The 12,268-nt window shown below is 41.7% G+C and overlaps 1 protein-coding gene across 2 annotated transcripts in view; it reads right to left on the bottom strand.

The window, feature by feature from the left end:
• The window catches only part of nbas (NBAS subunit of NRZ tethering complex), a 248,466-nt gene that overhangs the window by 179,224 nt on the left and 56,974 nt on the right, over positions 1 to 12,268 (bottom strand). For both annotated transcript variants that reach the window (XM_078541594.1, XM_078541595.1), the window contains exon 21: positions 6,612 to 6,748. In XM_078541594.1, the coding sequence (XP_078397720.1) occupies positions 6,612 to 6,748 (137 nt within the window). The remainder of the gene's footprint in view (positions 1 to 6,611; positions 6,749 to 12,268) is intronic.

Below are 12,268 nucleotides of genomic sequence, written 5' to 3'. Positions count from 1 at the left end.
CGTCCCATACGGCTTTTGAAGAGTAGAAAGTTAGCCCAGGGGCTTTACCAGTAGTTACCTCACAAGTAGTGTACTTGATTATCACATTGTTGTTTGCGGAACCTTGCTGTGCGCAAATTGGCTGCTGCATCTCGTTCGTTACGACAGTAATTACACTTCAGGAATATATGAATTGGTTGTAAAAAGTACTTGAGACAAATCTTCCTTTCTAATCTTGAAAGCTACAATACTTCACTAAATCTTAACATCCCCACTCTTTAGCCAACTGCTGTTTGAAGGCCAACAGGTGTTAAACACAATAGAAGAAAAACTGCAAAATTTTTTTTTTTTAAGATTGTGCAATGTAAACTAAATTCCCATTTTACATGAATAAAATCAGCTTGACTAGTTTTTTTCTGAAAATTTAACAAAGCTCTACCAAATGTAAAGTGTCATCGTCACAGCCGATAACATACACAGACACACACATGAAGAGAATTCAGCAGGGATGGTGCAAGTCATTATTTCAGTGAGTATCGATACTTAATTTAAAATGTTAACAACATACATCCACACACACTACTAATTTTGGATATTTATGTTACTTTGTGCCCCCAGTGCCTATCTGACTGTGATAACATGTACGAAACCAGATTACCACATGAGACAATTCTCCAATTCTCTTTGCTGATGCTGTATCTGTCTGACGTATGTCAAGTCAATGATATCATGACTAGTTTTACTGTCCCCAGCAGTGGTATTTCATGGAGGGAACATTAAAGACATTACATTTGTGCAAAAAAAAACCTGCAGCTACTAAACACTGTACTGTTGTTAAAGATGCTATTAAATATTCTGGTCTACTGTGGACAATTTCCCAGGTGTAGTGGTGTCAGACACTCCTGTAATCAGTCTGGGCATCCTACTTCTGCCAAAATTAACACCTACTGCCCTTTGTCTACTGACGTGATAGTGCAATCAGGGGTGTATCAACAGTATCCCCTTCTGACCCAAACCAGATATTCACATCTTTCACATTTATACTTCTACAATCCATCTAATAGCGAGCCAAGCAAACAGGTGATGAGGCAAGGATCTGTACAAATCATTAAGCTGCTTTATTTCACAATAAGAACAAACTGAGCTGCAGTTATGATTAGACTAATTTGATTTCAATCAGTACAACTTATCTGGCATGTTAATGCAAAATGAAGAATATGTCAGGTTTCCCAGATCAATGAGTCATTTCACTTGTCAGCAAGATGACTATCAAAATTTCTAGATTTGGACTATGTGAAAGCCATCACATATTTCTATTTTAAAAACCTTCACAGCATTCTGATTTTAAAACCAGAGACATTGGCCGGGATTTTCCATGCCTGCCAGTGTTGGGCATATTCAGTGGCGGGAGCAGATAATATGGTGTAATCGGTTTCACGACAGCATGAAACCAGTTTGCGATCGTCCACTCAGCCTGCCGTTGGCAGGCCACATTTCCTACCATCGGACATTGGGAACCTCATTGTAATACATCTGCAGATCATTATTAGGCCAGCCCACCGGAATCGTCCCCTTGCTGGATCATCCGCCCACATCAGCGGGAAAACAAACTGACGTGTTTCACAACAGTACATAAGCGATGTGCACTTGGTGGGCTGTACTTCACTTGGGACTTCAAGGTTTGTTTGCCTACCTTGCTTAGGTCAGCACTTGCAGTCATCAGTGCCAGGTTTCACAGACAGCACCAGGTCATTTTTGGGGCAGCTCATGGCAGGTTTCTACCTACCAGGTCAGCCATATGTGGGTGGCTTTTCAATGGCTGCAGGGCAAGGTCTTGTTTGGGGAAGGGAGAGAAATGGCTTCAGGCAAGGGAAGGGGCTGCAGGTCGAGAATTGTAGTGGGGGAGGGGGGTTTCCCAAGATGCGTGGGAAGGCACATGTTGATCTCTGTCAGTGGCCTCAAGATGGTGAGAGCTAAGGAGGCGATCTCTAGAGGAAATGAGGCCAGGTGGACTTGTGAGGGTATGTGTGTGAGAATGGGTGGTGATGTCCCTTGAGTTGACAGTGAGTGAGATGCCAGTGAATGCATGATGGGCTTAAGTTTAGAGTGATGAGATGGTTGCCATACCCTGCCTGCAGGGATGAGATCATTCATCCTCTATCTGCATTGGATGGCCAACCTCTTCTGTGTAGCACTGGCACTGATCACCACGCCATTGCCTCCCAAGCTTGGTTGGTCATGCCGCTGCCCATCCTGCGGCCAGAGCAGGGATAGAGGGAATTGCTGCAAGCCTCCACACGCATCACTAAACCTGGGAGTTGCAGTCTTTTTGCCTTTCGTGGACATCTTCACTGCAGTAGTCCTGGGCTGGAAGCACTGAGATGTGCGTGCAGCTAGACTGTAAATATGGCTCCAGGCATGATGAAGCGGCGAGGTGATGGCATGGTGGGTGAATGAGAGCCCACCTTCCATCGAAACAGCGTGTTTCCCGGGAATGCATAATTAATGCAGCTGGTTTGGGATGATGCGGCGTGAAAACCCGCCATTGCGGCTGGCGGAAAAAATGTCATTTTCCCCGCCCCGCTACCGCACTTAATGCAAATCTGGGACGGTTCCACCCATTGTCTGTGTTGGGATTTTGGTGTTTTTAATCTTGCTCTAGTCAAAGACTGACAGGTATCAAAGGCTATCTGCCACAATGGATGGGTGGCGTTTTTCCAATTACTGAGGCAAACTAATAAATTGGTTTTTCTTATAACTTTTGGAGATAACAACTTTTGTTATCATAGTAAACCTTTCATCTAGATGCCTTTAAAATAAAGCTTGACAATACACTTTGCTTTAAAAAAAAATTTAAAAGTAGCTTTTTCCCAATCCTGTGGAGAGATGGTTAAAATCCATGGCAAATGCAGTATATATTTAAAAATTCTCCCCAATCAAGAAATTGAATAAAAATTCCCAGGGCTTCTGTTTTACGTACGACATTTGTTCAGATTATATCACTTGCTTAACAAGAAATAGGACTGTCATTTCACAGAATTGTCATCAGCAAAGTGATGGAAGGGGTTCTGGACAGTGCTATCAAGTGGCGCTTACACAGCAATAACCTGCTCACTGATGTCCAGACAGGGCCACTCAGTTCCTGGCCTCATTACAGCCTTGGTCCAAATATGGACAAAAGAGCTAAACACAAGAGGTGAGGTGAGAGTGACTGCCCTTGACATCAAAGCAGCAACTGACTGAGTGTGGTATCAAGGAGCTCTAGCAAAACTGTGGTCAATGGGAATCGGGGGGAAAACTCCCCACTGGTTGGAATCATACCTAGCACAAAGGAAGATGGTTATGGTTGCAGGAGGTCAATCATCTCAGTCCCAGGACATCGCTGCAGGAGTTCCTCAGGGAAGTGTCCTAGGCCCAACCATCTTCAGCTGTTTCATCAGTGGCCTTCCCTCCATCATAAAGTCAGAAGTGGGGATGTTTGCTGATGATTGCACAATGTTCAGCACCATTCACGGCTCCTCAGAACTGATGCAGTCCGTGCCCATATATGTTAAGACCTGGCCAACATTCATGTTTGGACTGATAATGGCAAATAACATTCACGCCACACATTGTCCAAACAATGAACATCTCCAACAAGAGAGAATCTAACTATCTCCCCTAGACATTCATTGGCTTTACCTTTGCTGAATCTACCACCATCAACATCCTGGGGGGTTACCATTGACCAGAAACTGAACTAGACCAGCCACATAAATACTGCGGCTACAAGGCAGGTAGAGGCTGAGAATTATGTGTACAGTAACTCACCTTCTGACTCTCCAATGCCTATCCACTGTCTACAAGTTACAGGTCAGGAGTGTGAAGGAGATACTCTCCACTTGCCTGGATGAGTGAAGCTCCAACAACACTTAAGCTTGACACCACCCAGGACAAAGCAGCCCGCTTGATTGGGACCCCATCGACAACATTAAACATTCTCTCTCTTTACCACCGACACACAGTGGATGCACTGCAGCAACTCACCGAGCCTCCTTCAACGACACCTTCCAAACCTGTGACTTTTTAAAATTCATTCATGGGATATAGGCATCACTGGCTAGGACAGCATTTATTGCCCATCCCTAATTGCCCTTGAACAAAGGGCATTTTAACAGTCAACCACATTACTCTGGGTCTGAAGTCACACGTCAACCAGGCCAGGTAAAGACGGCAGATTTCCGTCCCTAAAGGACATTATATGAACCAGATGGGTTTTTTTTTTTACAACAATCGACAATGGTTTCATGATCCTCATCAGAATTTTAATTCCAGATTTTTATTGGATTCAAATTTCACCATCTGCCGTGGTGGTATTCAAACCCAGGTCCTCAGAGCATTACCTTGGGTCTCTGGAATACCAGTCCAGTGACAATACCACCATATCACCGCCTCCCCATTCTACCACTTTGAAGGACAAGGGCATAAAATGCATGGTAACACCACCCTCTGCGAGTTCCCCTCCAAGCCACACACCATCCTGACTTGGAATTAAATCGCCAATCTTCCACTGTCACTGGGTCAAAATACTGGAACCCCCTTCCTTACAGGGCTGTGGGTGTACCTACATCACATGAACTGCAGCTGTTCAAGAAGGCAACTCACCCTCCCCTTCTCCTCATTGAAAAATTCTGGGAAAATGTAAACCAGCTATTTAAACTAATGCAACTGAAACTCTATTGCAAATATGTTGAAAATGATTTTTAAATACTGTATTCAGGTACAATAGTATTGTGGTAAATATCTAGTTGATAATTTCATAGGTTTTAGAATGTGACTTTTAGTTTTAGGAATTAAGTGTTAAATGTAAGATGGATGGAAATATCTGGTTAAGAAATTAGTATGCATCTTAAGCGAATGCAATTCAAACAAGCTTGGATGTGATTACAGTTAAAAGAGAGCCTATGTTTATCTTACAAGGTCAAAGGTTGAGGTATGAAGGCTTTAAAAATGGATGACCCGTCTTTAAGCTTATAATGGAGCCAAAAGATCTACCCTTACTCAAATAAAATATTTAAATTGTTTATGTAGTCCCCAGATGAAAAGAAGTTGAAATCCAGACATAAACAAGAGTGTTAACAGTGCCAACAATTCTGAGGGAAGGTTTTTAAAACTCCATTAGACATATCAATTATTCATATGGGTTACAAAATCAAAGAGATGTGGTGAAGGTAAAATAATTAGTTTACATTTCTGTTTGGAACATCCAAAAGCATGTCACTTTGTCATGAAGATGTGGTGTGGGGGTTAGAAGGTTCTTTTGCTTAAGTTATCTGGGTGTTTGCTCACAGAAATCAGGTAGTTACAGTTTTGGTTTGGAGTCAACTTCAGCTCACTGAGTTGGGAGAGCCAAAGGAGACGAATGCTAGTCAGGCCTGCATTTAAGCAGAGAAAATACTAATTTCAACATTCACGGCAAGAATGGATGGGGGCACCAACTTAGTTTGAAATTCGGGAGGGGGAAGGAAGCTGGGATGCTAGCCAAGTTTCATGCTAGAGGAAGAATTCTACAGTGGTCCTCAGAGAGCCTTATGGCAGAAAACAGTCAGCAGAGTTAGTTTGGAAGGCTGAGAGAGGCAGTTGGGTATCTGGCTGGCATCCAGGACAAAGGGGTGAGGAGCCCACAGTCATAAGTCTTCAAGTGAAAACTAGAGGGCCACTTAGCCAAAAGCTAAAGGAAGGATCCCCATAAATATTGTACCTTGGAGAAAGCTGGAATACGGAAAAAATTTAAAGTGAATTCCAGAGGGTTGTGGCATCCTTTTGGATTGGTCCCTAAACAATTAAATGGACCTTCAAGATTCTTGTAATGTATAAGGGAACTTATGGGGGTTGGGGGGGAGGCGTCGATATGAGGGGGGGAAAAAATAGAACTGAGTTCGTAGCATAAGTAGTTATAAACTAGTTAAAAGTACTTGCTTTGCTCAATTCTTTTTAAATACAATAAAGTATAAAAATGTGAAATCTTGTGGCGTAGTTTTAAGTTAATCACTGGGTGTTCGGATTTTTCTTTAAACGTTAATGGTCTCGAACAGGGTCGCAACAATATTATTTCTCAAGCGTGAGCTTAATGTGTTTGACATACACAAAGCCTTGATATATCACTGCCCATTTGAATGGTCTGCATCACAAAGTATTTTATCCATCAACATCAAAGTGACATTATTGTTCATGTATAGGAGCTTTATGCAGAGGACTGCACAACAGCTTTCTGAAACACAATCACCTTCACTAATCATGTTTGCTGATGCAAGTTATTTCTTTATTTCAAGAATTTTTAAAAATATTTATTTTTGTTTTGTAAGCATCACTAATTTCTATTAAAATAATAAAAGATCCACAATATAGCGCTTTGCTTAATTCTGAAATATTTTGTCACTCACTGTTATCGGTGGCACTCGTGAGTTTAAAATCTTTAGCAGACGTGAATGAATAGTCATAATAAATCACCTATGCCATCGGCACATCATAACCACTCAGGTTCATTTCCATTTATTTTACAAAATGGAACACAATAATGGAACTTCAATAACAAATCTTTCATATAAAGGGATAAAGCTGTGCCATCTATACATATTTTTAGATAATCTTACCTAGCTTCTGGCAGAAGAAAGCAATACTCATGAGGAGTTGTTGTTTCAGGAAAGTTTGAAAGAATGGCCAATCGATGAGGTAGCAGATCTGACCCATGGTAAGTAAATAGAATCTCCAAAGCCTGAATATTGCTCTCCTGTTTAAAAAGAAAAAAAACCATTGTTTCCAACACAGTTCCACCAATACCAAAGCATTCTTACCTTGGTTAACCAAATTAATATGTAACAATGTGTTAGTAAAGCAATTACCCACATACAATACACATCCATTTTTCCAATTTGTTTTGTCTAAAAATGATGCGCCTGAAGAAAATAAACTTGCAAATATATAGCATCTTTCACAACAACTGGACCTTTCAAAGTGTTTGACAGCCAATGAAGTACTTTTGAAGTATAGTCACTGTTGTGACATAGGAAACACGGTAGCCAATTTGCGCACAGTAAGCTATCACAACAGCAATGTGATAATGACAGATGATAACCCTGTGTTTCTTCAAAATAGTGCTATGGGATCTTTTATATAAACCCAAGAGGGCAGACATGGCCTTGGTTCAACATCTCATTCATAAGATGGCACCTCTGGCACTCAGTATTACATTGAAATGTCGGTCTTGATTTTTGCACTCAAGTCCTAGACTGGAACTTGAACCCATAATCTTCTGACCCAGGGGCAACTGAGCCATGCCTGATACAGCAGAAAAAAAAATTTTTAGGATTTGAAATTAAAAATGAATTGGATTGACTATGCATTTATTTTCCACTATTTTTTCCATACAAAGCCTACTTCAATAAAGCCAGATGCATCTACTACAGACACTAAGACATGTAAGATGGGAGTCACATTTGTCATGAGCTAACAGTGCCAGCATTTCCTCCTTTTACATCGTGCATTGAAGTACTGTATTATCTAAAGGGTTTTCCAAGTGTTATTGATAGTCTGCCTGGACTGCCTAAAAGACCTGTATTTCAGTTGGTATGAATTTGTCACAGGACAAAGAGTGAAAATTACTTCATCTATCAGGGAGGGAAATGGCAGGATTTATGTTTCTATGTAGCAGGTTAAGAACTTTGGAAGCAATATCACCTTGTTTAGAAGAACATGAATATTTCTACAGCTTCATGGTTCCCAACAACAAGCACAGCTCTCCTTGTATTTGTTTTTGAATTTCAATTTTAATTCAGAGAAACTACTTCGGCAATTACCCAGTAGTAGAACAACTATCTTATCAGAAAACATTTGGCCAAAATTCTTTACAAAAGCCAATCCATTCTAGAAGAAAAGTGCAGACTTTTGAAAGCAGGACTTTTGAATACTGAAATACATTTCCAATAAAATTAATTTCTGCTGTCTGGTATATATTTATTGCCAGAAAGAAAATGTAATAGTTTTGCTTGTTCTTTTACTTACCATTAAGCAAATAAAATATGGAGGAATAGAACAAATACAACGGACATGATAATATAATATCCACATCACTTAGAAATATGGGTTTCTTAGTAAATTTGCATGGGTAAGATGTGGTCCTAAGCCAATATGAATATCCGATTTTGCTTTATAATTCAGTAACACTGATCTATTGCTCCATAAGCCAGGAAAAATATACAAGCTTAAAATATCTAGTTTCAGATGCTAACTAAGTTAAATATGGCCTCCACAGTGGACAAGTTTCAAATCAGGTTGCTTGCTCATTAACCTGTACCAGCAGCATTGGAAAGATAGTTACAAGCAGTCATCAAATTTAATGTCATAGCCATTGCTATAGGCTGAAACTAACAAGAATAAAGTTGTAGTTTTACATATTGCACTTAAGCAAAAGTCGAGGATGTGCTACAATTGAAAAACAAAACATCCTCTGCAGAAAGAAAACCACCTTCTTATTGTGTTTTCTCAATACGTTAAGTCTATTTTCCAGAACTCTTGATGAAACTTAATGAAATTCTCCCATATTGACTTTTCAGGTATTTCAGAAAATAATCTCAAGCACCATGTCAACTGGTGATTGAAAGATGCGAACAATTTCTGTGAACTGTGCTGCAGACAAGAAAAAATATACACTTTCTTACCCTGTAGCTGAAATGATAAAACTAATAATAATGATAATGTTAAACATGAGAAAGACTGCCTTGTGCTTTAGACAGAAGCACCTCACACCCTGGAGTTTTCTCATCACCAACTAGCACTATGAGATCCTGAATATGTTTACCTGTACAAGGTTATAGAAAGAATTCAGAATTCATCTCATCTCTCCTTCAATACTATCATGTATCATCACCCAATGTCTCCTGATCTGAACTCTCTACTTTGCTCATTCGGTCTTTGGACTGAGAAATTATTAATCCTTTTGATTTCAACCTTTACCTAAATTGCTCATCTTTATTTTTGATTTTATGCATGACTTTCCATGTAACTCTCCCTCCCATATCCATGGCAATCCTTCAACATCGCCATTAGGTGAGGCTGCTCCATCTCAATCGCTGACAATACAATTTCCTAACAATTCTTCACTTCTCATTATCTCTAGGCAACATCTGTCCTAACCCGTGCTGAAGTCATGCTTTCCTACACTCCCAGTGAAGCATGGTTAGTCATGTGGCTCGTTGGTTCGTACAGGAGCAGTGAGGGATGCATCAAGCCATTGTAGTTACAGATTGTGGTGGGTTTACAATTTTATAGCTGCTGGTGCCTGACAGTGCCTCATGGAAGCCCCATTTTTAAACTGCCAGGTTTATTCTTAATCTATCATGGTGGTCATGTCACACAAAAACAGTGGCAGGTGTCCTCAGTGTGAAGCTGGGACTTGGTCTCCAAAGCGACTGTGTGGTCCAAGAGACAACTGCACCTGTGACAGGTAGATTGGTGAGATGAGGCCAAATAAGTAGTGCAGAGTTCAGAGAGAGAGAGCCTATAAAGCAGAAGGAGTTTGGAGAGTGAGAGAGCCCATAAAGCAGCTGGAGTTTGGAGCGAGAAAGAGCCCAAAAAGCAGCAGGAGTTTGGAGAGAGAGAACCCATAAAGCAGTGGGAGTTTCGAGAGATTGCATGTTCGGAGAGTGAGAGAGCCCATAAGGAGCGGGAGTTTGGAGAGAGAGACCCCATAAAACAGCAGGAGTTTGGCGAGAGAGAGAGCCCATAAAGCAGCAGCAGTTCGGAGAGAGAAAGAGCCCATGAAGCAGCAGGGAGTTCGGAAGGAGAGAGTCCACAAAGCAGCAGGAGTTTGATGAGAGAGAGAGCCCATGAAGCAACGGGCGTTTGGAGACAGAGAGCCCATAAAGCAGTGGGAATTCAGAGGGAGAGATAGCCCATGAATAGCCAGGAGTTCGGAGAGAGAGAGAGTCCATGAAGCACTGGGAGTTCAGAGAGAGACAACCTATAAGAAGCGCAGAGTTCAGAGACAGAGAGCCCATAAGGAGAGCGGGCATGCGTGAGAAGGGCAGCGGCAGTGGGAGATAAAAACCAGTGGCAGAGAGCCTCTTCAACTTGTTTCTTCCTGTCAGAGCCGAAGTGTGACATCACAGGAAAACAGATAGGTGATTGATGGGTGTCTCTTCTGTCTCTCTTTTGATTGGCCAAGTGGTGTAAATCAGGAGGCGTTATTACAGCTGAAGGATACAGTTAAGAAATTCACTTCTAAAATATTCAACATTTAAATGAATTAATTAAATAGAATAGAGATGGCTGAGTAGGTGATGTGCTGTGGCTGTAGTATGTGGGTGCTGGTGGACGCTGGTGCTATCCAAGGTGACCATGTCTGCAGAAAGTGCTGGCTGCTCAAGGAGCTTTGGCTCAGAGTTAATGAGCTGGAATCCAGGCTGCGGACACTGCGACACATCAGGGAGAGGCAGGGTTGCATGGACACTGTTTCAGCAGACAGTCACACCCCTTAGATTAATTACATCAAATTTGGAGCGTGGTCAGGGACAGGAGGGTTTGACTGCGAGTGAGGCAGGTATGGAGATCCAGAATTTAGCTCTGGAGGAGCCTCAACCAGTGCGCTCGTCCAATAGCTACAAGGTTCTTGCTACCGGTGTGGACGAGGGCACAGATTGCAGGGAGGATGAGCAAACTGACCACAGCACTGTGGTACAGAGCGCCATTCAAGTGGGGAGAGAAAAGAGAAATGTAGTAGTAATAGGGGCTAGCATCGTTAGGGGAATAGATACTGTTCTCTGCAGCAAAGACCAAGAGTCCCGAAGGCTGTGTTGCCTACCTGGTGCCAAGGTTAAGGACATCTCTTCTGGGCTGGGGAGGAACTTAGAGTGGGAGGGGAAGGATCCAGTTGTCGTGGTCCACGTAGGTACCAACGACACAGGTAAGACTAGGAAAGAGGTTCTGCTGAAGGATTACGAGCAGCACGGGGCTAAATTAAAAAGCAGAACCATAAAGATAATCATCTCCAGATTACTACCAGAGCCATGTGCAAATTGGTGTGGGGTAAATAAGATTAGCGAGGTAAATGCGTAGCTCAAAGATTGGGGTGGGAGAAATGGGTTCCGATTCATGGGGCACTGGCAACAGTACTGAGGAAGGAGAGAGCTGTTCCATTGGGACGGGCTTCATTTGAACCTGCTGGGGCCAGTGTCCTGGCGAATCATATAACTAGGGTTGTAGATAGGGCTTTAAACTAATTAGTAGGGGAGAGGATTCAATTGAAGGGAAGTTTAAAAAATCAAGAAACAAAAGAGCAGAGGTGCAGGGTAGTGAAGAGATGAACGTTAATCAAAGTGTGACAGAAATGGGCAGAAAATATAAGCAGAAGAGTGCAGCAGAAATTAGTACCAGAATGAGTAATGATGGTGAAAAGTCAAAGTTTAAGGCTCTTTATCTAAATGCACACAGCATTTGTAACAAGGTAGATGAATTGACGGCACAAATAGAAATAAATGAATATGAATTGATGGCTATTACAGAGCCATGGTTGCAGGGTGACCAAGACTGGGAACTCAATATTCAAGGGTAGTCGATATTCCATAAAAATAAGCAAAAAGGAAAAGGAGGTGGGGTAGCTTTGTTAATAAAGGAAAGTATCAGTGCGGTGGTGATTAGTGATATAGGTGCAATAGATCATGATGAGGAACCAATTTGCGTGGAAATAAGGAATAGCAGGGGGAAGAAGTCACAGGTGGGGGTCGTCTATAGGCCCCCGTAGAGTTGCCTCACTGTAGGGGAAAGTATAAATTGTGAAATTATGGAGGCGTGTACAAACGGTGCTACAATTGTCTTGGGTGATTTTAATCTGCATATTGACTGAACAAATCAGATTGGCAGGGGTAACAGATGAATTTGTAGAGTGCATCAGGGATTGTTTCTTTGCGCAGTACATTGCAGAACCTAGCCGGGAACAGGCTATTTTAGATCTAGTAATGTGTAATGAGGTGGGATTAATAATAGATATCATAGTTAAGGATCCTGTAGGAGGTAGTGATCATAACATGGTAGAATTTCACATTCAGTTTGAGGGTGAGCAACTCGGGTGTCCTCAACTTAAATAAGGGCAATTACAGAGGTATGAAGAAAGAGTTATCTAAAGCGGGCTGGGAAAATAAACTAAAGGGAAGGTCAGTGGATGAGCAGTGGCAGACATTTAAGCAGATATTTCATAATGCTCAGCAAAAATTTATCCCAGTCAAAAAGAGGACTCGATGAGAAGGATGAACCACCT

The sequence above is a fragment of the Cetorhinus maximus genome, chromosome 5 (assembly GCF_964194155.1).
Source record: "Cetorhinus maximus chromosome 5, sCetMax3.hap1.1, whole genome shotgun sequence".
Taxonomy (NCBI): domain Eukaryota; kingdom Metazoa; phylum Chordata; class Chondrichthyes; order Lamniformes; family Cetorhinidae; genus Cetorhinus; species Cetorhinus maximus.
Note: the sequence above shows the minus strand (reverse complement) of the source record. Positions and strands in the feature narration are given on the sequence as shown.